The following is a 26,801-nucleotide window of genomic DNA, read 5'->3' as shown; positions in this document are numbered from 1 at the left end:
CAGCCACATGGTCAGCGCACAGAGCCACATAACGGGGTACACAGCACACACGACAATGTGGTCTCCACGTGTGGTAACAGCGGGCTCCCAGATAGTGCCGTCACCCTGTCCGGGCACACATATACGTGCTGCGGGGGCACGTGGATCTAATAAAAATAACAACGTCAGGTAGTAATACACAGAGCCTGCGCTCCCCGGCTGTGATGGGCTGCGGGTGACATCTCCAGCACACCGCTCTATATACCTACACTGTCAACAGATGCAAGACAAGGCCTCGGCCGGGGGGTTCTGACCCCCAGCTCAGTGCTGCCCTCAGCGGCCCATCCTTGTCTCTCCCCCGCCCCGGTTGGTCACTGACCTTGGAGTCTCCGTTACATAGAGCCATGAGTAGCCGCGGGGTGAGCGGCAGGTCGGGGGATGTCTCTCTGAGAGCTCGGCTTTGGCGCCGGATAGAATGGTGGCAGAGAATGTGTGTGTGATCCGCAGTCTCCCCGCCTCCTGCTCATCATCCACCAGGTGGAGCTATAGGACATTGACCAAAGGGCCTAAACTGACGTTCAAGACGCCATGTTAGGTTTGGGATAGAACCCACTTTGCAATTCGGTCTCGCAGTTAAGGCGATATCACAGCATGTATAACTAAAACGAAGTTAGATATCAGGTCAGCGCTATACGTTTATACTCTCAGCTCCTCGTTACTGATAGCTGGCGCTGCCGCCGTCACTAAAAGAACGAAATAACTAAAATAATTGCAGGTAAGTTAGTGCCCTCAGTCAATATGGCATCCACTACATCTTGTCACGTGTGGCATATACATGAGAGCCAGACCTCGCTGTTGATAGATCAGGATTGGATTGGAAGGTCACGTGTTCTGCAAAAAAAAAATCCCCAGGAAGCAAAATACTGAACACTTGGTTCCGGACATGTTTCGTGGCTAAGAAATTGTTCTAGGCCGGACGATATTACCAGGCTAGCCGGTAAGAGATGGTAGTGATGAGCTGTCAGTACAAGGTAAGAGTGAACGGCTGTTATATGAATATATCATTATCTCATGAGCAGACTGATGTCTCCCTATATACTCGCCGTGTATTCCACGTACACATGGCCGCCATATGCTGGGACTGAACCGGACACGTCTCTATCCCTACAAGCAGAACTACCACCATGTCCGTGCCGTGCAGTTTAGGCCTCATTCACACGGCAGGGTTTCCCGTCCGGGTGCCGGCCGTTCATAAATCGGCCGGCACCCGGCTGCATTAGGAATGATAGACCCCTAATGGGGCTATTCACACGACCGATTTTTTGACGGCCGGAAAATCCGGCCGTCAAAAAATAGGACATGCTCTATCTTTGCCCGGGCACCCGGCCGCCCGGCTCCCATACAAGTCTATGGGGCCGGGTATTACACGGCCATCACCGGAATGTGTTCCGAGTGATGGCCGGGTTTCCCGTGGCTTGCGCTCTATCTCCTCCTCCTCACAGCGCAGAGTGCATGTGAGGAGGAGGAGTTGATGCCATTCTGACGAATGGCATCGCTGTACACTGTGTTGCAGGGCCGGGGTGTACAGCAGGTGGAGGGAGCGCTGCGCTGGCTCCCTTCCCCTGCTTGTTAAAAGCACCCTGGCTCGGCGACACCTTAGATGGCGCCGCTAGTAGCAGCAGCTGCTGCGGCTGCTACTACTGCAGCGACGCCACTATAGCAGAGCGGGGAGGTATCTCCCCGCTCTGCTATGTGCTAGCCGCACTTTAGCTCCTTGAAGGAGCGGAATCCCCGTGTGTTCGGGGATTCCGCTCCTGGACAGAGCGCTTGATGTCTCTGTCCATATCTGGGCAGTGACATCAGTGGAAACTCCTGAAGCGGAATCCCCGAACACATGGGGATTCCCCTTCAGGAGCTGCCGCTGATGTCACTGTCCGGATCTGCCCGGCCCGGCACGGATGCATAACTTTATGCAAACCGGCCGGGCAGAATGGCCGATTTTACCGGCCGGCACTCGGGCTCGGACCCGACCCGGTCGTGTGAATCCCGCCTTATACTGTCATGTCGCTGCCAGTCACCCTTACATAAGCTCAGCACTCTGCTCTGCCACATCACCATAGACGGAAATTATTACAAAGTGTATTTTTTATATAACAATCTGCTTGGTTGCTATGGGCAACAGCTCCATGTTTTCACTGCACCAGTGCTTCTGATTTGAATTCTTGGTCTGCTGGATCCGTCACATGAAGGAAACCAACAGCGCCCAACGAAACGCATTGACTTTAAAGGGGTTTTCCCATAATCAATATTTATCACCTATCCACAGGATAGATAATAAGTATCTGACTGGTGGGGGTCCGACCGCTGGGACTCCCGAGATCACGAGAATGGCCGTCCCTGTAAGCCCCATATGATACTGCGCGTGCTCGGCCATTGGTCCATTCATTTCTTTGGGACGTCTGGAAAAAGTGCCTTGCTATGCACATCATCCCCACCCGCCCACAGTGATTGGCCACCACAGTCAGGTGACCTGGCATTCTTAGGGGCAAAATATCATCATGACAGGAGCTAGACAAAGGCTGAGAAGACGCGGGGTCTGCTGTGACCAAACTAAGGCTGGGTTCACACGACCTATTTTCAGACGTAAACGAGGCGTATTATGCCTCGATTTACGCCTGAAAATAGGGCTACAATACGTCGGCAAACATCTGCCCATTCATTTGAATGGGTTTGCCGACGTACTGTGCAGACGACCTGTCATTTACGCGTCGTCGTTTGACAGCTGTCTAACGACGACGCGTAAATTGACTGCCTCGGCAAAGAAGTGCAGGACACTTCTATACATTATATGCAGGACACTTCTATACATTATATGCAGGACACTTCTATACATTATATGCAGGACACTTCTATACATTATATGCAAGACACTTATATACATTATATGCAGGACACTTCTATACATTATATGCAGGACACTTCTATACATTATATGCAGGACACTTCTATACATTATATGCAAGACACTTATATACATTATATGCAGGACACTTCTATACATTATATGCAGGACACTTCTATACATTATATGCAGGGCACTTCTATACATTATATGCAGGACACTTCTATACATTATATGCAGGGCACTTCTATACATTATATGCAGGGCACTTCTATGCATTATATGCAGGACACTTCTATACATTATATGCAGGGCACTTCTATACATTATATGCAGGACACTTCTATACATTATATGCAGGACACTTCTATACATTATATGCAGGACACTTCTATACATTATATGCAGGGCACTTCTATACATTATATGCAGGGCACTTCTATACATTATATGCAGGGCACTTCTATACATTATATGCAGGGCACTTCTATACATTATATGCAGGACACTTCTATACATTATATGCAGGGCACTTCTATACATTATATGCAGGACACTTCTATACATTATATGCAAGACACTTATATACATTATATGCTGGACACTTATATACATTATATGCAGGACACTTCTATACATTATATGCAGGACACTTCTATACATTATATGCAGGACACTTCTATACATTATATGCAGGACACTTCTATACATTATATGCAGGACACTTCTATACATTATATGCAGGACACTTCTATACATTATATGCAAGACACTTATATACATTATATGCAAGACACTTCTATACATTATATGCAGGACACTTCTATACATTATATGCAGGACACTTCTATACATTATATGCAGGACACTTCTTTGCAACGTAATTTGAGCCGTTCTTCATTGCATTCAATGAAGAGCAGCTCAAGATTACGAGCGTCAAAGACGCCTCACATAATACGAGGAGGAGCTTTTACGTCTGAAACGAGGCAGCTGTTTTCTCCTGAAAACAGTCTGTCTTTTCACACGTAAATGCCTGCTACCGTGTGCACATACCCTAAGACTTAAAGATTTTTGTGTTTTTTTAGTTTTCATTGTAAATTTAGAAACCTGATAACGCCTTTGACAGCCACAAGAAATACCTGAAAATGAAAGCAAAAAGAATAAAAAATTGCTAGGTTACTTTTTTTGAATAATATCGCATGAATTTTTTTTTTTTAAGGGGTTGTCTGATTTAGTTAACCCCTTGTCTTACACCCTATTATGACACGGTGAGGTAAATCTCGGTTTGTGTCTGCATTATGGCTTCCACAAAGCACTATGATGGATTCCATCCACGCCCGATGGATCCCATTGACTTACAGTGGAGTCTGTCATTTTGACAGCAAAAAAAGTGCTGCACGCAGCACCATCTTTGCTGTCAAATATGACGGAATTGCATTGGAGCCTCCAACTCAGATGTGAACAGAGACTTAGAAGGTGTCTCTGAATAGAGACCACCCTCCATTAGTTAAAGGAGTTGTCGCAACTAGACCTCCTCAACAGCGACCTGTTCCAGCGGTCCGCTAAACGCTACATGTTTGTGTCCTGACGTTCTCAGCCATCGGCTGTTATCCTGAGGGAAGATACTGGCAGCCACACATTTTCTATGCAGGGTGGGTGATGTAGTAATATATGGTGTCCATACTTTCTGCTTTAGCTGGCTAATAAGTGGGTCTTTACTGACGTAAAACGCCTCCATTACGTCTGAAAATAGGTCGTGTGATCCCACCCTTACTGTGGTTTGGGTGTTCTGAGAATCGTTGGGGGGGGGGGGGACAGTCCTCGGTCCCCTTCCCCATAAATGTTAGCTTCTTATTTGTTTCTTTTTTCCCCTCAGATTTAATATTTCCACAACGGAGCCCTCCAAGGAACGAGAATAAGAAATGACGCTCACCCAGAAAGACAGCAGACAGCGTCGCCAACATTACCAATTTTCTGGGATGAACAATAGTGACCAAAACTGTCAAGATGAACTGGAAGGAGGAGACCGGGAGGCGTTGTTACAGGACTTAGAAGTGCCCGCGCACAGGGGGCTTACAGGTCTCCGAGGAGAGTTGGGGAATATCCTCTTATTACTCTTCCTATATATTTTGCAGGGAATTCCTTTGGGACTGGCTGGTAGTATTCCGTTAATTCTCCAAAGCAAAAATGTTAGTTATACAGACCAAGCCATTTTTAGCTTTGTATTTTGGCCTTTCAGTTTGAAGCTGCTGTGGGCACCACTGGTGGACTCTCTATACATCAAGAGGTTTGGCCGCAGAAAATCTTGGTTGGTTCCTACACAGTACTTAATAGGATTGTTTATGATGTACCTGTCCTCAACAGTGGACGAGCTCCTGGGTGGGGACCATGGACCTGATATGTTGGCTCTCACCGCCACTTTCTTCTTGTTTGAATTTCTGGCTGCTACTCAGGACGTTGCCGTGGATGGCTGGGCCCTGACCATGCTCTCTAGGAAAAATGTAGGGTATGCTTCTACATGTAACTCTGTGGGCCAAACCGCTGGGTATTTCATGGGCAATGTTCTGTTCCTCGCTCTTGAATCTGCCGACTTCTGCAACAAGTACTTAAGAGCTACGCCGCAGCCGAAGGGAATGGTGACACTTCCAGGTAGTTATTCCTCGTGACATTCATTCCTGTATATAATAATGGCTTTGTGCTGCTTATGTACGTGAGGTCATTTCAAAAGGTTTACCCAAGTTCTAGTGAATATAGTTTAAAGGGTTTTTTTCATCTTAGGCCCCATGCACACAACCGTAAAAAATCTCCGTAATTGCGGACCGTAATACAGTCCACAAATACGGACCCATTCAGTTCTATTGGCCGCGGACACCTTTCCGTATTGCTACGGATAGGTGTCCGTGCCGTAGAACTGTACCGCAAAAGATAGAACATGTTCTATCTTTTGTGTTTTACGGGCTGTGCGACCATACTTTGTATGGGAGAACGGGGCGAAACTGCGGCTTTCGGCGGCCAGCCGTACCCGCAAACTGAGTACGGGCACGGCCGTGTGCATGAGGCTTTAGGCATTTATGATTGGTAGGGGTCCCATCTGGGACACCCACCTATTGGGAGGATAGGGGTCAAGGCGGAGAGTAAATGGACAGATGGACTCACATATACACAGTTCTCTCCATTAAAGTCTATAAGAATTACGGATATGGCCAAGCAAGCCGATAGGTGCTGGATTATTACACAATCCTAGTTAATTGAATGTAATGATAGGGGTCGTCCAGTTTCAGCAAATTAATGTTATATTTTTGTATAATTAAAAGTCATACAATTTTCCAATATTCTTTCTGTATTAATTCCTCACGGTTTTCAAGATCTCTGCTTGTTGTTATTCAGTAGGAACTCCATTGTTTACTTCCAGTGGATAAAATTCTGTCCGTGGTCATGTGATGGACACACAGGTGCACGGCTCGTTACGGTATGTGTATCAGAGCTGCGTCTTCTAATGATCCCAGCACCTGTGTTCATCACATGACCAGGGACAGAATTGTATACACTGGAAGTAAACAATGGATGTCCCTACTGAGTAACAACAAGCAGAGATCTTAAAAACTGTGAGGCGTTATTTCAGAAAGTATATTTAAAAATGGTATAACTTTGAATTATACCAAAAATAACATTAATTTGCTGTTACCGGACAACCCTCTTTTAAAGGGTTTCCGGTTTCATGTAAAGAATTCTGATTTGCTGAGAACCTATTTAACTTTCTAATCTACTTTTGTGTTTAAATTCATAAACATTTTTAGGATTTGTGCTTGCTGTCAGCAAATGGAAAGCATGTCCAACAGACACAGGTGCCCACATTTCTCATACACCTAAACATGTTGTGTACCCTTGTCAGTTGGACATTCTTGGCATAGGTTTCCAGCCTCTAGTTGTTCCACACACTGACTGCCAGCAGAGCTCTTTAAAATTGTGCGGTATTGGAACTTAAATTATATTAGAAAATTGCGTAACATTTCTTTATGTAATAGTTAATCTTTATTGACCTAAAGCCTTTAGAGCACACCTCTTGTCAGACCTGAACATTCAGTTTTACTGGAATGAAAATCAACCCCCATTCATCTCCTACTAACAAATGTTCATCACGTTGAAATAGGTTTTACTGTCTATTTATAGGAGCCATTTTTTCACACTTTTTTGCTGCAATTTTTGTACATGTGGCCAAACGTCACCATTACAAAAATTGTGGGGGGAAAAAAACGCCTCCTATAAATCCTTATTTAGTTCCCTTGGCTGATACAGTACAACGCTCCGCCGCTACTGACCAGAGTTGCTCATATTTTTAGTGCCCATGACTGCACATGTATTTTCTCCTGGCTCTCAGGAACAGTGGAGGTCGGCAGTCATACCCCCACTGATCAAAAAGAGATGGCATACCCTAGTGACGTGCCATCTGTGATGGGAATACCACTTTACTAAGATTATGGCATATAGATGGGTTTTCCAGTTTCAGTTGGATAATAGGATTCATTTTAGATATTTCTACGCATAGATTTGTTCATATGTGGACTATGATTTTATGATATATTATAATACAATGTAATGTATTAAAGGGACTATGGGTCCTTTTACACCGGCAAATTTTGGCTATAACGACTGCCGGTCAACGAGACAGCTCATCGATCAGCGCTCGTTTTCTCCTTTCACAAGGAGCTGTGATTGGTAATTTATGGGGATGAGAGGTCGTCACTACGATTGCTCGCCCCCATGCTCTACCATCATGTCGGCAGCAGCTCTCCCTGTTTACACAGGGAGATGTGCTGCCGACACCGATATTATTTCCTGCAGCATAAACGATATGATCAGCCGATGAACCAGCGTTTGCTCGTTCATTTGCTGATCATTGCCCTATTTACACAGGGCAATGATCGGGAGCGAGCGTTCATATGCCCATTCATTGGCCCTTGTAAAAGGGAAACCGAAACTCCTCTAAACTACAATTATCAGTAAATAGTTTAAAAGTCGCTGATTCCCATTCTGTCATTTTTGTCTTTCTACTCGCATTCCCCGCTATTAACCCACGAATGGGCCCTGTGCTGCATGAGTCCTCGGAGTCCTCTCCATTATTTCTCCGCGCTTAGTAGTCCTATATACATCAGAGGTGGATGCATTTGGAGGTGACAGTCTTTTTTTTTAAATAAGAGCCGCCAGGAATCTTGTATGAAAGGCCCCTTCAGTGTACATAAAGTATATATAAAGAAGCCTTCACCTCCACTGCTCAGGACAACTCTTCCTGCCCTGCCCTCTGGATGTTCAGTGTTATCTTATTCACTTGAAATAAGGAGTACTGTAAGATGCACTTCGTTCATGGCACAACCCCTTTAAGGAACATTGTGGGGATCCAAATCTCCATCCACATCAGTTGTGATGTGCTCTATGTGCAGTATTCCTACCGCTTTTCTGCACACACTATTGATATATTATATATATTTTATATGCAGACTATAAATGGAGGTGCAGCCATAGCAGTCTATTAGATTGCAGCAGTTCTTATTGCACTGCAGATAACAGGAAGAAATCTAATTGGTTGCTGTAAGAATCTCCTCTACTTTTTTTGTTTTCTCTCGACCAGCTCTCATACATAAGGGGCACATTGAGTAGACTGTGAAGGGCTAGTGCGTGCGCTCCCTTTTATACAAACCTGCGTTTTTCTTCCATCACCAGGTTTTCCCCGGACGTTACAGATTGTAAAGCTAATGTATAATATTTGTTATCATCTTCCAGACTTCTTGTTCTTCTGGGGAGCAGTTTTTCTTGTAACCACAACTTTAGTGGCAGTGCTGAAGAAAGAGCACACAAATGAGAACGTTAGCAGAGAAGAGACTCAAAGTGTGAAAGAGGCCTATGGTTTGCTGCTGAGCATAGTGAGGATGCCCGCGGTTCAGAAATTCTGCCTCATGATCCTTACAGCTAAAGTAAGTATACAGCTTGTAATCCAACGTTGCATACTTTGCAACGTTGCATACTCAAAACACCCATCTTGTGCAGCTAAACCATCACATTCACTCACACACGCACACACCGCACTCCCACCATCCAACAGGTCGACTCCAGACGGAGAACCTATCAGGAGGGATGTCTCTAAACCGTAATACCGGATCCACAGTTCTGGTGGCCAAAGTTTAGAGCCAAGCAGACTGTATTTGATCAAACTTTATGGGGTATATCCTAGTGATATAGAGTGCCCTGTGATATGGGATGTAGTAGGACTACCGTTTCCATGATCCCCCTCGCAAACATTGCCTGTATTTACAGCTGCCTGCGTGCCCCTTTCATACAAGATGTAAGGTAGTGCTGTAATTACTCAATGCCTGCTATTGAGACACTGCTCAGCTGCACAATGGACATTGCACAATCTGCTACCTAGCATGTGAAACATCCCTTCAGAGATAGAGGGGGATCTGGGAGAGCAGTGCCAATTAAAAGGCATGTGATGTGTGACGTCCCGTACCTCAGGGAGAGGGGAGATAACAATGGTCACTGTACAGGACATCACACAAGTAGGAGATAAACACCAGGAGGATGGTCATGTGACTGCTTGTAAGACTGCCTTACAGAGGCATGTCAGCTACAGACAGTACATTAGTAAGTGGCTAATCTTACTGCAGTTAAACCATTTGCACATCATTTTTAAAGATCGGATAACCCCTTGTAGTTGTAGAGCATGCCTAAATTGAAGAAACCCGTGGAAACCCCAACTCGGGAAGACCAATTGTGGATTATAATCTTAACATATGTTAAGGCCCTATTACACGGGCCAATATTCGGGCAAACGCTTATTCATCGGCTGATTTGCTCATTTAATCAGACTAAATATCATCGTCGGCAGACATGATGAAAATGTATGGTGACGAGCGATCGTATTAACGATCGCTAATCCCCATACATAAGCAATCATTGCTCTTTGTGAGAAAAGCAAATGAGCGCCGATCAACAACCTGTGTCGTTGATCGGCGCTCGTTTTCTCGGCCCATGTCATAGGACCTTTACTCAGGTCTCCAAGTATGATATACGTAGCACTAGTCCCAAGATGCTAGAGGTTTACTCAAACGGGTGAGTACTGAGACTGTGTAATGAAGCTGTGAATTGGTCCATCTCTGCTGTGTCTTGATATACTTCTAGGTAATTTCTAAGGTGGTCGATGCACTGGAGAGGAAGATGACTAATCCTGAAGGATGGAGACCGCTGTTCCACCCATCTCTTGTTGATAGTTTTACAGGCTATAGAGTTCTGACTGTAGAATATGGGTAATTCTCTGGATCTAGATATAAGAGCTATGTCTTGGGGCCATGAGGGATTGGAAAATGCTTCTTAATTTAAGTTTTGAAACTTATATCCCTGAACCGTGGGACAGGGCCATATCAGATGAACCAATGCTCCTGAGACATCATTTACATTAAAGGGGTTGTCCCATGATTCAATATTACATTTCTCTTTTAGATCACATAAAACATTACAATTTTCCATTTGGGACTATTAATAAAAAATGCTGCTGTGACTAGATATTGCTGTTACATACATGTTATGGCGTCCTCTGGTGTTCTTTTGATTCCCTCTCAGAACGTCCATCTAATGTGGTTAGTGCCGTGGTCCCGGATCCTGTGTAGCTCAGTCCTACCATCTGGATTCTCTTGTACACAGGCGGCGGAGTGATTCCTGCTATTGTGCATTACAGCCAACAGGGATCGTTGCACTGGTAGCGGCGACTTCTCACCAGTCCTAAACACACTAGGTGGACGTTCTGAGAGGGAATCAAAAGAACAACAGGGGCTCTAAAATGTATATAGCAGCAATATCTACACACAAGAGCATATATTTAAATGATTCTAATTGACAACTGTTATGTTGTGCGAGATCTAGCAGATAAATGTAATACTGAATCGTGGGACAACCCCTTCAATTAATACCTGTCCAGCCAGTCATAGCTCTAGCTAGCATCGCCGCAACTTAGGTTCACCCAACGACGCAAATAACTGTCAATAAGAGCTTTTTAAAAATATATATTAACACCTTTAGCTTAGACACAAATTCTATGTTAATACATATAAGGGTCCAGTATGCTAAAATTTTTTGTGCTAGTTAAAGCGACCCTCCGACCAATTATAAATGTGATGGTGTATATGGAGTAATATTACCCGGTGCCCTCCAGTTGTCCCCCTATGCTGTGGATCTGGCGCTTTAGGGTCCCCTCTGTGTTGTCTCAAAATAGCCACATTGCTTCCCAGACTAAGACTTACATGAGCAGCTCTAGCCAATCCAAGAACAGTGGGAGTGTCTGAGACTCAAAGTCTAAGAAGCGCTGCAGCTATTTCGGGACAGCACAGAGGGGATCCTAAAACTGCGGATCCATGGCAGAGGGGCACAACTGGAGGGCATCAGACGTTATTACTTGGTATATACCATCACATTTAGCTGCATGTCCAGCTGTAACAGAGGCTGGACATGCAGGTTTTTTATGCTGTTTTGTTTTTACCTAAAGCCAGGAGTGGATCCTAAAAGAAGCAAAAGTGTAAATGAAAGACTATGGGGGAAATTTATTAAGACTGGCGTTTCATACACCAGTCTTAATTTAAAGAGCGCTAGAGTAAAATGTGGAGAATTTATTAAGAGGCGCACACACCTCTTAATAAATTAGACGCATCTCTAGCTGTCCGTGCCCCAGAAAGGGAAATCTACGCCAGCTACGAGTTGGTCTTAAATGCCACTATAATTCACACCAGTTTCTGCTGTATATTATAGAAAAATTGTGACCACGCCCCTTATGCTAAACCCCGCCCATGTTTTTAAAAGGCGTGTGCCAATATTTTCGACTTTTTTACGTAGAATACTGGCATAAAGCCTATAATCAATTCCCTTATTAGACTTCTACTCTCTTTTGTATGTATTGTTGCGTTAGGCTCAAAAAACTGCATGTATGTGTCCAGTCATATACTGCTCCTGTGTGAACAGTAACGTTTACCATTTCCTGACTGGTTCTGTAGAATAATCCTATTCTCTGTAAAGTCTGCAGCAGGATTTGTTTGCTGTCCTCTCCTGGATGGTTTGTGTAGAAGTGTTCTTATGCCAACCATTGTTACTAAGTAAACCGGAGAATTCTAGTCTAGTAGTAATGGATCTGGCAGGAGCCACCTTCATAGGCAAATACTGTACTTAAAAAAGACAAGAATAGTAAATGAATATTTTCTCATCTTTGCACTCCGTAAATATGTGCTGATTATTTTCTCAATATATCTGTAGTGGGTGGAGTCCTTCTTAAACCGAGCTCCTTCCCTTCCCCTCACACCGCCATAGAACTGATAGGTATTTGTCATTTCAGTAACTTCTAACATGTCAGATGTTTTGATCAGTCGGGGACCTGGTGCTTAGACCCCTACCGATGGCTAGAACGCAGGTTTACAAGCACTCTGCGTTTCTTAGCGGAGAGCCGTATACAAGCTCTATACTTTTCTATATATGTTCTACTCTCCGAGCTAGCAAATGCAGACGGAAGCCCAAAATGGAACAATACTCAACCCAGGGCTTGTACCCCTTTATTCTAGCTGGGAGTTGTGATTTTGAAACAGCTGGAGAGACGCAGGAAAAATAATGACTCTTAAAATGCGACAATGAAAAAAACAAAAAAGAATGCCTGGTCATTAAGGCCAAAATAGGCCTGGTTGTTAAGGGGTTAAGGAAGCCATTTCTGGTTGTACTGGCAGTTACAACCCCCTCTTCACAAATGTACAGCAATGTATTTTGGTTTTGCGTTGCGGTATTCCTGAGTTTTAGTGCACTAGGCTGTTTGCGTACTTTGACTGTTGACCCGTGTCTCCTCCAGATTGGATTTTCAGCAGCTGATGCAGTTACTGGCCTTAAACTGGTAGAAAGGGGAGTTCCCAAAGAACATTTGGCTCTTCTGGCCGTTCCAATGGTTCCACTGCAGATCTTATTGCCATTGTTAATCAGCAAATACACTGCTGGACCCAAGCCGCTCAATGTCTTCCACAAAGCCATGCCTTTCAGGTCAGTATGTGGACGGATCTACTATAACCACAACCATCCTTTTTATATGGAATCTTTTCTTGTTTTAGTAGTCATTCAAGTTATGATAGATCATCATTGTGCAGCTACAGCCAGCTGCCAGCATGGTAAAGAACATACTATGTCACTGCCAGCATGGTAAAGAACATACTATGTCACTGCCAGCATGTTAAAGAACATACTATGTCACTGCGAGCATGGTAAAGAACATACTATGTCACTGCGAGCATGGTAAAGAACATACTATGTCACTGCGAGCATGGTAAAGAACATACTATGTCACTGCCAGCATGGTAAAGAACATACTATGTCGCTGCCAGCATGGTAAAGAACATACTATGTCACTGCGAGCATGGTAAAGAACATACTATGTCGCTGCCAGCATGGTAAAGAACATACTATGTCACTGCCAGCATGGTAAAGAACATACTATGTCACTGCCAGCATGTTAAAGAACATACTATGTCACTGCGAGCATGGTAAAGAACATACTATGTCACTGCGAGCATGGTAAAGAACATACTATGTCACTGCGAGCATGGTAAAGAACATACTATGTCACTGCCAGCATGGTAAAGAACATACTATGTCACTGCCACCATGGTAAAGAACATACTATGTCACTGCCACCATGGTAAAGAACATACTATTTCACTGCGCGCATGGTAAAGAACATACTATGTCACTGCGAGCATGGTAAAGAACATACTATGTCACTGCCAGCATGGTAAAGAACATACTATGTCACTGCCACCATGGTAAAGAACATACTATGTCACTGCCACCATGGTAAAGAACATACTATTTCACTGCACGCATGGTAAAGAACATACTATGTCACTGCGCGCATGGTAAAGAACATACTATGTCACTGCGAGCATGGTAAAGAACATACTATGTCACTGCCACCATGGTAAAGAACATACTATTTCACTGCACGCATGGTAAAGAACATACTATGTCACTGCGCGCATGGTAAAGAACATACTATGTCACTGCGAGCATGGTAAAGAACATACTATGTCACTGCGCGCATGGTAAAGAACATACTATGTCACTGCCACCATGGTAAAGAACATGCTATGTCACTGCGCGCATGGTAAAGAACATACTATGTCACTGCCACCATGGTAAAGAACATACTATGTCACTGCCACCATGGTAAAGAACATACTATGTCACTGCCACCATGGTAAAGAACATACTATGTCACTGCCACCATGGTAAAGAACATACTATTTCACTGCCACCATGGTAAAGAACATACTATTTCACTACGAGCATGATAAAGAACATACTATTACACTGCACGCATGGTAAAGAACATACTATTTCACTGCGCGCATGTTAAAGAACATACTATGTCACTGCGCGCATGGTAAAGAACATACTATTTCACTGCGCGCATGTTAAAGAACATACTATGTCACTGCCACCATGGTAAAGAACATGCTATGTCACTGCGAGCATGGTAAAGAACATACTATTTCACTGCGCGCATGGTAAAGAACATACTATGTCACTGCGCGCGTGGTAAAGAACATGCTATGTCACTGCGCGCATGGTAAAGAACATACTATGTCACTGCCACCATGGTAAAGAACATACTATGTCACTGCCAGCATGGTAAAGAACATACTATGTCACTGCCACCATGGTAAAGAACATACTATTACACTGCACGCATGGTAAAGAACATACTATTTCACTGCGCGCATGGTAAAGAACATACTATGTCACTGCCACCATGGTAAAGAACATACTATGTCACTGCCACCATGGTAAAGAACATGCTATGTCACTGCGCGCATGGTAAAGAACATACTATGTCGCTGCGAGCATGGTAAAGAACATACTATGTCACTGCCACCATGGTAAAGAACATACTATGTCACTGCCAGCATGGTAAAGAACATACTATGTCACTGCCACCATGGTAAAGAACATACTATTTCACTGCGCGCATGGTAAAGCACATACTATGTCACTGCGAGCATGGTAAAGAACATACTATGTCACTGCCAGCATGGTAAAGAACATACTATGTCACTGCCAGCATGGTAAAGAACATACTATGTCACTGCCACCATGGTAAAGAACATACTATTTCACTGCACGCATGGTAAAGAACATACTATGTCACTGCGCGCATGGTAAAGAACATACTATGTCACTGCGAGCATGGTAAAGAACATACTATGTCACTGCCACCATGGTAAAGAACATACTATTTCACTGCACGCATGGTAAAGAACATACTATGTCACTGCGCGCATGGTAAAGAACATACTATGTCACTGCGAGCATGGTAAAGAACATACTATGTCACTGCGCGCATGGTAAAGAACATACTATGTCACTGCCACCATGGTAAAGAACATGCTATGTCACTGCGCGCATGGTAAAGAACATACTATTTCACTGCGCGCATGGTAAAGAACATACTATGTCACTGCCACCATGGTAAAGAACATACTATGTCACTGCCACCATGGTAAAGAACATACTATGTCACTGCCACCATGGTAAAGAACATACTATTTCACTACGAGCATGATAAAGAACATACTATTACACTGCACGCATGGTAAAGAACATACTATTTCACTGCGCGCATGGTAAAGAACATACTATGTCACTGCGAGCATGGTAAAGAACATACTATGTCACTGCGCGCATGGTAAAGAACATACTATTTCACTGCGCGCATGTTAAAGAACATACTATGTCACTGCCACCATGGTAAAGAACATGCTATGTCACTGCGAGCGTGGTAAAGAACATACTATGTCACTGCGCGCGTGGTAAAGAACATACTATGTCACTGCGAGCATGGTAAAGAACATACTATGTCACTGCGCGCATGGTAAAGAACATACTATGTCACTGCCACCATGGTAAAGAACATGCTATGTCACTGCGCGCATGGTAAAGAACATACTATTTCACTGCGCGCATGGTAAAGAACATACTATGTCACTGCCACCATGGTAAAGAACATACTATGTCACTGCCACCATGGTAAAGAACATACTATGTCACTGCCACCATGGTAAAGAACATACTATGTCACTGCCACCATGGTAAAGAACATACTATTTCACTACGAGCATGATAAAGAACATACTATTACACTGCACGCATGGTAAAGAACATACTATTTCACTGCGCGCATGGTAAAGAACATACTATGTCACTGCGAGCATGGTAAAGAACATACTATGTCACTGCGCGCATGGTAAAGAACATACTATTTCACTGCGCGCATGTTAAAGAACATACTATGTCACTGCCACCATGGTAAAGAACATGCTATGTCACTGCGAGCGTGGTAAAGAACATACTATGTCACTGCGCGCGTGGTAAAGAACATACTATTTCACTGCGCGCATGGTAAAGAACATACTATGTCACTGCCACCATGGTAAAGAACATACTATGTCACTGCCACCATGGTAAAGAACATACTATGTCACTGCCACCATGGTAAAGAACATACTATTTCACTACGAGCATGGTAAAGAACATACTATTACACTGCACGCATGGTAAAGAACATACTATTTCACTGCGCGCATGGTAAAGAACATACTATGTCACTGCCACCATGGTAAAGAACATACTATGTCACTGCCACCATGGTAAAGAACATACTATTTCACTACGAGCATGGTAAAGAACATACTATGTCACTGCGAGCATGGTAAAGAACATACTATGTCACTGCACGCATGGTAAAGAACATACTATTTCACTGCGCGCATGGTAAAGAACATACTATGTCACTGCCACCATGGTAAAGAACATACTATTTCACTGCGCGCATGGTAAAGAACATACTATGTCGCTGCGAGCATGGTAAAGAACATACTATGTCACTGCCACCATGGTAAAGAACATACTATTTCACTGCGCGCATGGTAAAGAACATACTATGTCACTGCCACCATGGTAAAGAACATACTATGTCACTGCCACCATGGTAAAGAACATACTATGTCACTGCCACCATGGTAAAGAACATACTATGTCACTGCCACCATGGTAAAGAACATACTATGTCACTGCCACCATGGTAAAGAACATACTATTTCACTACGAGCATGGTAAAGAACATACTATTTCACTACGAGCATGGTAAAGAACATACTATTACACTGCACGCATGGTAAAGAACATACTATTTCACTGCGCGCATGGTAAAGAACATACTATGTCACTGCGAGCATGGTAAAGAACATACTATGTCACTGCGCGCATGGTAAAGAACATACTATTTCACTGCGCGCATGTTAAAGAACATACTATGTCACTGCCACCATGGTAAAGAACATGCTATGTCACTGCGAGCATGGTAAAGAACATACTATTTCACTGCGCGCATGGTAAAGAACATACTATGTCACTGCGCGCGTGGTAAAGAACATGCTATGTCACTGCGCGCATGGTAAAGAACATACTATGTCACTGCCACCATGGTAAAGAACATACTATGTCACTGCGCGCATGGTAAAGAACATACTATGTCACTGCCACCATGGTAAAGAACATACTATGTCACTGCCACCATGGTAAAGAACATGCTATGTCACTGCGCGCATGGTAAAGAACATACTATGTCGCTGCGAGCATGGTAAAGAACATACTATGTCACTGCCACCATGGTAAAGAACATACTATGTCACTGCCAGCATGGTAAAGAACATACTATGTCACTGCCACCATGGTAAAGAACATACTATGTCACTGCCACCATGGTAAAGAACATACTATTTCACTACGAGCATGGTAAAGAACATACTATTACACTGCACGCATGGTAAAGAACATACTATTTCACTGCGCGCATGGTAAAGAACATACTATGTCACTGCCACCATGGTAAAGAACATACTATGTCACTGCCACCATGGTAAAGAACATACTATTTCACTGCGCGCATGGTAAAGAACATACTATGTCACTGCGAGCATGGTAAAGAACATACTATGTCACTGCCAGCATGGTAAAGAACATACTATGTCACTGCCACCATGGTAAAGAACATACTATTTCACTGCACGCATGGTAAAGAACATACTATGTCACTGCGCGCATGGTAAAGAACATACTATGTCACTGCGAGCATGGTAAAGAACATACTATGTCACTGCGCGCATGGTAAAGAACATACTATGTCACTGCCACCATGGTAAAGAACATGCTATGTCACTGCGCGCATGGTAAAGAACATACTATTTCACTGCGCGCATGGTAAAGAACATACTATGTCACTGCCACCATGGTAAAGAACATACTATGTCACTGCCACCATGGTAAAGAACATACTATGTCACTGCCACCATGGTAAAGAACATACTATGTCACTGCCATCAGGGTAAAGAACATACTATTTCACTACGAGCATGATAAAGAACATACTATTACACTGCACGCATGGTAAAGAACATACTATTTCACTGCGCGCATGGTAAAGAACATACTATGTCACTGCGAGCATGGTAAAGAACATACTATGTCACTGCGCGCATGGTAAAGAACATACTATTTCACTGCGCGCATGTTAAAGAACATACTATGTCACTGCCACCATGGTAAAGAACATGCTATGTCACTGCGAGCGTGGTAAAGAACATACTATGTCACTGCGCGCGTGGTAAAGAACATACTATGTCACTGCGCGCGTGGTAAAGAACATACTATGTCACTGCGCGCGTGGTAAAGAACATACTATTTCACTGCGCGCATGGTAAAGAACATACTATGTCACTGCCACCATGGTAAAGAACATACTATGTCACTGCCACCATGGTAAAGAACATACTATGTCACTGCCACCATGGTAAAGAACATACTATTTCACTACGAGCATGGTAAAGAACATACTATTACACTGCACGCATGGTAAAGAACATACTATTTCACTGCGCGCATGGTAAAGAACATACTATGTCACTGCCACCATGGTAAAGAACATACTATGTCACTGCCACCATGGTAAAGAACATACTATTTCACTACGAGCATGGTAAAGAACATACTATTACACTGCACGCATGGTAAAGAACATACTATTTCACTGCGCGCATGGTAAAGAACATACTATGTCACTGCCACCATGGTAAAGAACATACTATTTCACTGCGCGCATGGTAAAGAACATACTATGTCGCTGCGAGCATGGTAAAGAACATACTATGTCACTGCCACCATGGTAAAGAACATACTATTTCACTGCGCGCATGGTAAAGAACATACTATGTCACTGCCACCATGGTAAAGAACATACTATGTCACTGCCACCATGGTAAAGAACATACTATGTCACTGCCACCATGGTAAAGAACATACTATGTCACTGCCACCATGGTAAAGAACATACTATGTCACTGCCACCATGGTAAAGAACATACTATTTCACTACGAGCATGGTAAAGAACATACTATTTCACTACGAGCATGGTAAAGAACATACTATTACACTGCACGCATGGTAAAGAACATACTATTTCACTGCGCGCATGGTAAAGAACATACTATGTCACTGCGAGCATGGTAAAGAACATACTATGTCACTGCGCGCATGGTAAAGAACATACTATTTCACTGCGCGCATGTTAAAGAACATACTATGTCACTGCCACCATGGTAAAGAACATGCTATGTCACTGCGAGCATGGTAAAGAACATACTATTTCACTGCGCGCATGGTAAAGAACATACTATGTCACTGCGCGCGTGGTAAAGAACATGCTATGTCACTGCGCGCATGGTAAAGAACATACTATGTCACTGCCACCATGGTAAAGAACATACTATGTCACTGCCAGCATGGTAAAGAACATACTATGTCACTGCCACCATGGTAAAGAACATACTATTACACTGCACGCATGGTAAAGAACATACTATTTCACTGCGCGCATGGTAAAGAACATACTATGTCACTGCCACCATGGTAAAGAACATACTATGTCACTGCCACCATGGTAAAGAACATGCTATGTCACTGCGCGCATGGTAAAGAACATACTATGTCGCTGCGAGCATGGTAAAGAACATACTATGTCACTGCCACCATGGTAAAGAACATACTATGTCACTGCCAGCATGGTAAAGAACATACTATGTCACTGCCACCATGGTAAAGAACATACTATGTCACTGCCACCATGGTAAAGAACATACTATTTCACTACGAGCATGGTAAAGAACATACTATTTCACTGCGCGCATGGTAAAGAACATACTATGTCACTGCCACCATGGTAAAGAACATACTATGTCACTGCCACCATGGTAAAGAACATACTATTTCACTGCGCGCATGGTAAAGAACATACTATGTCACTGCCACCATGGTAAAGAACATACTATGTCACTGCCACCATGGTAAAGAACATACTATGTCACTGCCACCATGGTAAAGAACATACTATGTCACTGCCACCATGGTAAAGAACATACTATGTTACTGCGCGCATGGTAAAGAACGTACTATTTCTTCATTGCTTAATATGTTGTGGTTCTTTGACATCTTGTACTAGACATTTGCTCACACGGTGCGGTCATATCCTGGTTTTTTTGCCTCAATTTTGGAAAAGCCCTGGTAAAAAAAAAACTTCAACGCTTACGTAAAAACTCATATTTTCCTTTGACTTCATGTAACCACTGTATTTTTTCCTGCAATGCTACGCAAATCATGGCAAAAAAATGTTGCTTGGAAATACACCCTAAGGCCCTGTTCACACTGGAAACGTGCCAAAAAACGGCCGAAATTGCGATTTTTAAATTATTATTTTTTTTCCCGTTTTTTTATGCGTTTTTCGACAAAAAATGCTCGCAGTTATTCCCTTTGTCAGTTGAAGAAATAGACAAAAAAAAAGTGGCAAAAATCTGCGTAAAAAAATCGGAGCTGATTTTTCCAGGCAGAATTTCTGCCTCAAAATTCAGTTTGGAATTTCAGATTTTGCATGGCGTTTGCCGTGTTTTTCGCTCGCGACTATTGAGCGCCACGGGCAAAAACGCAGTGAAATACGCTTTCTCTGCCTCTCATTGATGTCAGTGGGAGGTCAGAGGCGTAAACGGCCAAAGATAGGGCATGTCACTTTTTCTTCCTGCAAGCGTTTTTTAATGCTCGCGGGAAAGAAACGCATACGCATCCGCCTCCCATTGAAATGAATGGGAGGCATTTTCCGACATTTTTTGGCGCGTTTTCCGTGTCAAAAAACTCTGTGTGAACTGGGCCTAATAGTAAGATATTAGCCATTTTTAATAATGCATATACTAGAGGTCCTTTTATAAGTTCTCTCTGGTAGGTCTCTTGGTACTGACCACGCAGACGACCACAGCGTTGTCTTTGAGGGTGATGAGGGTATGTTAAAGAAAGAGAACGTATGGTGGGAATAAGGGTTCAGAAAACTCCTTTGATGAATCCTTTCTTACCTTCCCTGTTCACTTTGAAGGTTACTTATGGGTCTGGAATTTGCCTTCCTAGTTTGGTGGACCCCAAATGTAAGCCATGAGGGAGGATTTCCTCTTTACTACTACATTACTCTGCTGCTGAGCTATGCCTTACATCAGGTGACTATAAAGTTTCATTATCATTTTTATTTACTACATAATCTTTGTTTTACACATTCCATGTAAATTAATTTGTGATTCTGACCCTTCAAATCCCATCTGTTTGTGCTGCAGACCTCTGCTCCTTTCTAATTCACCGGCAGGAAGATGATTTCTTTGTCTGTCATGTTGATAAGGGTATGTGCACACACACTAATTTCGTCCGTAATTGACGGACGTATTTCGGCCGCAAGTCCCGGACCGAACACAGTGCAGGGAGCCGGGCTCCTAGCATAGTTATGTACAACGCTAGGAGTCCCTGCCTCGCTGCAGGACAACTGTCCCGTACTGTAAACATGTTTTTAGTACGGGACAGTTGTCCGGCAGCGACTCCTAGCATCGTACATAAGTATGATGCTAGGAGCCCAGCTCCCTGCACTGTGTTCGGTCCGGTACTTGCGGCCGAAATACGTCCGTCAATTACGGACGTAATTAGTGTGTGTGCACATACCCTTATATTCATTACAATTGCATTGTACCTTAAAGGGAATGTATCGCTAGAAATTATTATTTATTTATTTTTTTCAGTTAAACAGTTTTCACAAGTCAGGAAATATTATAAATTAGATTCTAATTTTATAACATTTCCATGTCCTGGCCACTAGAGGGAGCCGTTCCCAAAATTGCAGCATGGTCACTGTGGCAAACCAACCTCATTGATGTATGCTGCAAATTTGAGGTGGACACTCTCTCCTCTAGTGCCCTCACACAAGCCCCCTCCCTTCTTCTGGCTAGTGCCAGGAGACGGAAGGGTTTGAAGGTCTTTAAACCTTCTACACTGTTGTGCCGCCATTTTCTGAGCGACTGCACAGTGCTAGGAGGATTAGATACAGGGCTCAGCAGAAAGTATCACACGAACATAATACACACGAACATAAATTACCTGCTCCTGCCTCCACTGGTCTATGCTCCTCTTCCTTGCGCCTTCGCTTCCTTGAACATATGGCCAGAAGCCGCGGCCGGAAGTCGTCATCTTACTGTCCGGCAGCGGCTTCTGGTCCACATGAAAATGGCGCCGGATTTCACTCTACGAACGAGCTTAGTTTTGGTCTGTGTGGGAGCGGCACATGCGCCGTTCCCACACAGACGGCACATGGGACTGAGAATAGAACGGCTCCCATTCGCATTCTCTATGGGGTTGTATATGCCGTATTCCTTCTCTGTATGTGTCGTTAATCGACACATACAGAGATGAAAAAAAAAATGGCAACCCCCTTAGAGAAGTAAGTCAGAAAACATAAAAAAATAAAACATGAGAACACCATTAAATAAAATTTGTGAAAATATTACAGTAAAAGCAATATGATAAAAAAATAAAATAAAAATCATGACGCCTTCCCTTTAAAGGAATTGTCTCATGAAGGCAACCCATGTCTATATGTCTTAGTGGGGGGTCCTCCACTCTTAGGTCAGATCCTGTTTTGGTGGACTCAAGCTGTCCATGTTTTTCATGGACAGTCATTAATCTGAATGGCCACCACGTAATACTACATTTTTCCTGGAGCAGCCACTGCAGGGGAAATGCCTGGCTTTGCCCCGGGAAAATCAGATGTTTGTAGGCGGTGTTGAGAGCTGGACAGCTCTGTTATGAAAGTCATCCTCGAAAACCTTTATAGTGTATATTGTTCCGGGACTGTAAAGTTTAACCTGCAGGTTTTTTTCTCATTTTCCAGGTTGCGTTATATAGCATGTTTGTGGCAATCATGGCTTTTAATGCCAAAGTAAGTGACCCCCTTATTGGAGGAACATATATGACCCTTTTAAACACCGTTTCCAATCTTGGAGGGAATTGGCCGGCTACGATGGCTCTTTGGTTTGTGGATCATCTAACAAGTAAAGAATGTACTGGAGCAGATGGACAGAGCTGTGCTGACCATGACGCTTCCGAGGTACGAGCACATGACATTGCCAAAAAAATACATTACTTGAAATAATGAGAAAATCTTACTTACTTCTGGTTTTCTGGAACCAGTTGCATATAATGCTGAATGCAAAAATTAAACCTCAATTCTTCAATATTAGCGCAAAGTTTCCTGAAAATGTGATGTCAACCAATTTAATTCTTTTTTTTTTTTTTTTTTTTTTTTTTCAGTTGTGTGTAAAATTGGGTGGCTCATGCGTGACTACACTTGATGGTTATTATATAGAATCGGTATTATGTGTAGTTATTGGATTCTGCTGGTGGCTATTTCTGGGACCTGCATTTAAGAAATTACAAGATGAAGGCCAGTCTTCGTGGAAGTGTCGGCGGAAAAGTTATTATTAAAGACTGAAGAACACATCGTGAACATCTTTCTGCCACATAATGGTGGATGTTAAAGTGTTTCCTTCCGTTGCTAGAGAGAATAGAGTAAGATCTACCTTCTACATTAGAATCTGCTCCACCAGTCGCTCCGTTGATGGATAATTATTACTTCCCGTATCTAGAGTTCACATATAGGCCACGAAGAGAAGATCGTGGACTGATTTGTACTGATATTGTCAATTCTAATCCTTGATCCATTACATTTGCTTTATAAAGGAATTTACTTAACCCAAGAAGGTTTATTTAAAGTGAATATCGGCCCCTGAAGACCATTTTTTTTTTTTATCCAAATAGGTTAACAATTCTGTTGATTAATTTCTAATCAAAGTCGCTCAGATCGCTAGATTTTCCCATTCTAATATGGATTCACACTGAAACTTATCCATAAAAAAACTTGCTCACTTAATTTTATGCTGCACCCCAGGGTCATGTGTCTTATTTCCATACAGAAAAGCTCAAATCATGAAAGGGCGGGTGTCTCTAATAAAGTGGCCATTCAGTGTATCTTTATAACATCAGAACTCCAAATCCCCTGTGTAGACATACCGTAGATGGAAAAGATGGCCTGCTGACTACCTGCTATCACCACTAGAGAGATTTTAGGAGTTTACTGCTTACTGTCATAAATTGAACTCGAGAATAAAACAGTCTGCAGTAAGCTCCCTCTAGTGGCGGCTCCAAGTATCAAGCATTTTATCTTTTAGGACTGCAGGGAATTCGGAGCCTTGTATTAGAAAAACACAGCATCAAGAACTATAAAAACAACCTGATAATAAAAGGTGGAGACTAACTTTATGGTTAACCTATAGTTTCATTTTAAATTTTTTTATATAGGCGACCCGCAGCTTTACTAATTTGAAGCTCTTTTTTTAAAAATAGGCTAAAGTGCACTGTTTCTTTAGTACTGTGCTATGTTCTCCACACACATACCTTGGCTGCTTGTTACCACCACTAGGAGGCTGCTCTGTCCGCTTTAATCAGCTTACAATAAACAAAAGGGTTTTGTTTTTTTTAACGTGTACCTGTACTTTCATGAAACATTTGACTTCTCAAAGTGATGTCAGAAGTTTTGATCGGTGAGGGTCCGAGCACTGAGACCCCCTTTGATCGTTAAAATGAAGCGGCAGAAGTGATCAGATGAGAGCTATGAGTCTGTACACCGCTCCCTCGGCTTTCAAAGGAAAGCCAAGCAAAAACTAAATGGCTCAGCGCTCACCTGAGCGGTGGGTACCTCGGAGCTCGGACCCCCACTGATCAAAACTTCTGACATGTCACTGAAAAGTCAAAAGTTCTATAAAAGTACAGGTACACTTTAAACAAAGGCCTGAGAATTGTTGTGAAGAGGATAAGTGTTAAGATTATGCTGGGTCTTAAGAGGAAATATTAATTGTAACTTGAAGCAGGTCAGAGATTTCTTCAGTATTCTCATTTTTGGTGCTGGTCTTTTATACCTTTGTGACTATCATACGGCCATTTGTGGCTGAATTTCTTTGCAGATTTTGCATTGAAAATCTGCACTATAATACCGCACAATGCAAGTGAATGGGGCTGGAGCAGACTTTTTATAGCGTGCCGCACATTTTACAATCCACAGCATGCTCTATTCTACAGTGGATCTGCCTACTGCGAGATGCGAAATCCGATTTTAAATGCAATGTCAATATATGCAGATTTAACATGGATTACCAGAGTTCCGCTAAAGTCTATGGGAAAGAACTCATAAGCTTTACGCCACTTTTCTGGCTAAAAAAAACAACACAGATTTGCGCTAAAAATTGTGACTAATTTGTGGACGGGGTCAACCGTAAGTGGGCAGGGCCAGCAAGTGTCTGATAGAAAACTACACAAATTGTAGCGCAAATCTACGCCTGCTCATAGTAGGTAAATATTTCCTTCTCTGTCTTTAGGACTTCCTGAGATGCACCCAAATGATTAAGAGGTGTGCGCTTCTCCATAAATTTGCAGCGTTTCATGCTGGCGTAGTTCTGTTTAAAACGCCGGTCTTCATAAACTCCCGTCTGTCCGCAGCCCAGCCTAACAATATGAGGACTACAATACCGTCTTCTAGATCTTCAAGCTCAGATTGTTGGATCATGTATCAAAGATCTGAGATATAATACACTCATTAATATGTGGGGGCATGTTATTTCCTCTATTTTTCAAGTTCTAGTTATTCCTGGGGGGTCCTGCCTTGTCTGACGGTAGATTATACTGCCCCCAAACCTTCATTTTGATCCCAAACGTATCATAAACCCTATATGTAATGTCTTCAGGAGGAAGGTACTGCGGTTGTGTGGCCCTGCAGCCTTACAGTAGCATATGCTTGAGCGCCCCAGTTCAGGGGCTCCGGCCTATGTATGTGTGCTGGTATATGGGCTCCGGCCTATGTATGTGTGCTAGTATATGGGCTCCGGCCTATGTATGTGTGCTGGTATACACTACAGGCAGAGCAGGATATAAAGTGCTGTCATATTGACAGCTATTAATAAGAACTATAGTATTTCAGCACAAGGTAGATTCTTCTTACAGCTGAAACGTTCATGTTTCAGAAAGCCTTTCATATTTCTACGGTACACGTCACTACTAGCAGCTAGTTTGTATAGATATTTTTCTCTTGCGTTTACGTACATATCTACGGGCTGGGACCAGGAAATCCAAAGGTTATTTTACTATCATTTCTGTGTTTTTCTATGCTTTTAAATCTTTGTAAAAGAAAACAATTATCTGAAATCCGACATAAGCAGGACACGATTTTCTTTGTTTGAAATAAAATTTTGATTGTCCGGAAACCTTTTGTATAAACCGGAATCATTCGTTATATGATCTATTTCCTAAATTGCTTGATTGACTGGAAATCTGAAAAGGTGAATCTTTGTTTATATGGATATATCAATATTAAAGAGAAACAAAGATGATCAA

At 42.9% G+C, this 26,801-nt stretch overlaps 2 protein-coding genes across 3 annotated transcripts in view; one reads left to right on the top strand and one right to left on the bottom strand.

The window, feature by feature from the left end:
- GMPS (guanine monophosphate synthase) overlaps positions 1-545 on the bottom strand; it is a 43,175-nt gene extending 42,630 nt beyond the window's left edge. Inside the window, exon 1 of the mRNA XM_075861531.1 lies at positions 359-545. Coding sequence (XP_075717646.1) covers positions 359-385 — 27 coding nt within the window. The 5' untranslated portion in view covers positions 386-545. The remainder of the gene's footprint in view (positions 1-358) is intronic.
- A 337-nt stretch (positions 546-882) lies between these two features.
- On the top strand, positions 883-26,801 carry SLC33A1 (solute carrier family 33 member 1). Of its 2 annotated transcripts, none has more exons than XM_075861529.1 (7): positions 883-1,010; positions 4,758-5,530; positions 8,660-8,850; positions 12,753-12,937; positions 21,421-21,538; positions 23,251-23,466; positions 23,670-26,801. In XM_075861529.1, exons 2-7 carry the CDS (start codon positions 4,804-4,806, stop codon positions 23,841-23,843), a joined length of 1,611 nt encoding a protein of 536 aa, XP_075717644.1. In that variant the 5' UTR covers positions 883-1,010; positions 4,758-4,803; the 3' UTR covers positions 23,844-26,801. The 2 variants fall into 2 exon arrangements, with proteins under 2 accessions (XP_075717644.1, XP_075717645.1); XM_075861530.1 differs by having other exon boundaries at positions 888-976.

The sequence above is a fragment of the Rhinoderma darwinii genome, chromosome 4 (genome assembly GCF_050947455.1).
Source record: "Rhinoderma darwinii isolate aRhiDar2 chromosome 4, aRhiDar2.hap1, whole genome shotgun sequence".
Taxonomy (NCBI): Eukaryota; Metazoa; Chordata; class Amphibia; order Anura; family Rhinodermatidae; genus Rhinoderma; species Rhinoderma darwinii.
The sequence above is the reverse complement of the archived record's forward strand: the minus strand, read 5'-3'. Positions and strand labels throughout refer to the sequence as shown.

Bases quoted from the DNA above. Each gene is read 5' to 3' on its own strand.
- SLC33A1 (XM_075861529.1), top strand. From the start codon at position 4,804: ATGACGCTCACCCAGAAAGACAGCAGACAGCGTCGCCAACATTACCAA. The intron at 12,938-21,420 runs GTCAGTATGTGG...TTCACTTTGAAG, and splicing joins CACAAAGCCATGCCTTTCAG to GTTACTTATGGGTCTGGAAT. The intron at 21,539-23,250 runs GTGACTATAAAG...CTCATTTTCCAG, and splicing joins TGAGCTATGCCTTACATCAG to GTTGCGTTATATAGCATGTT.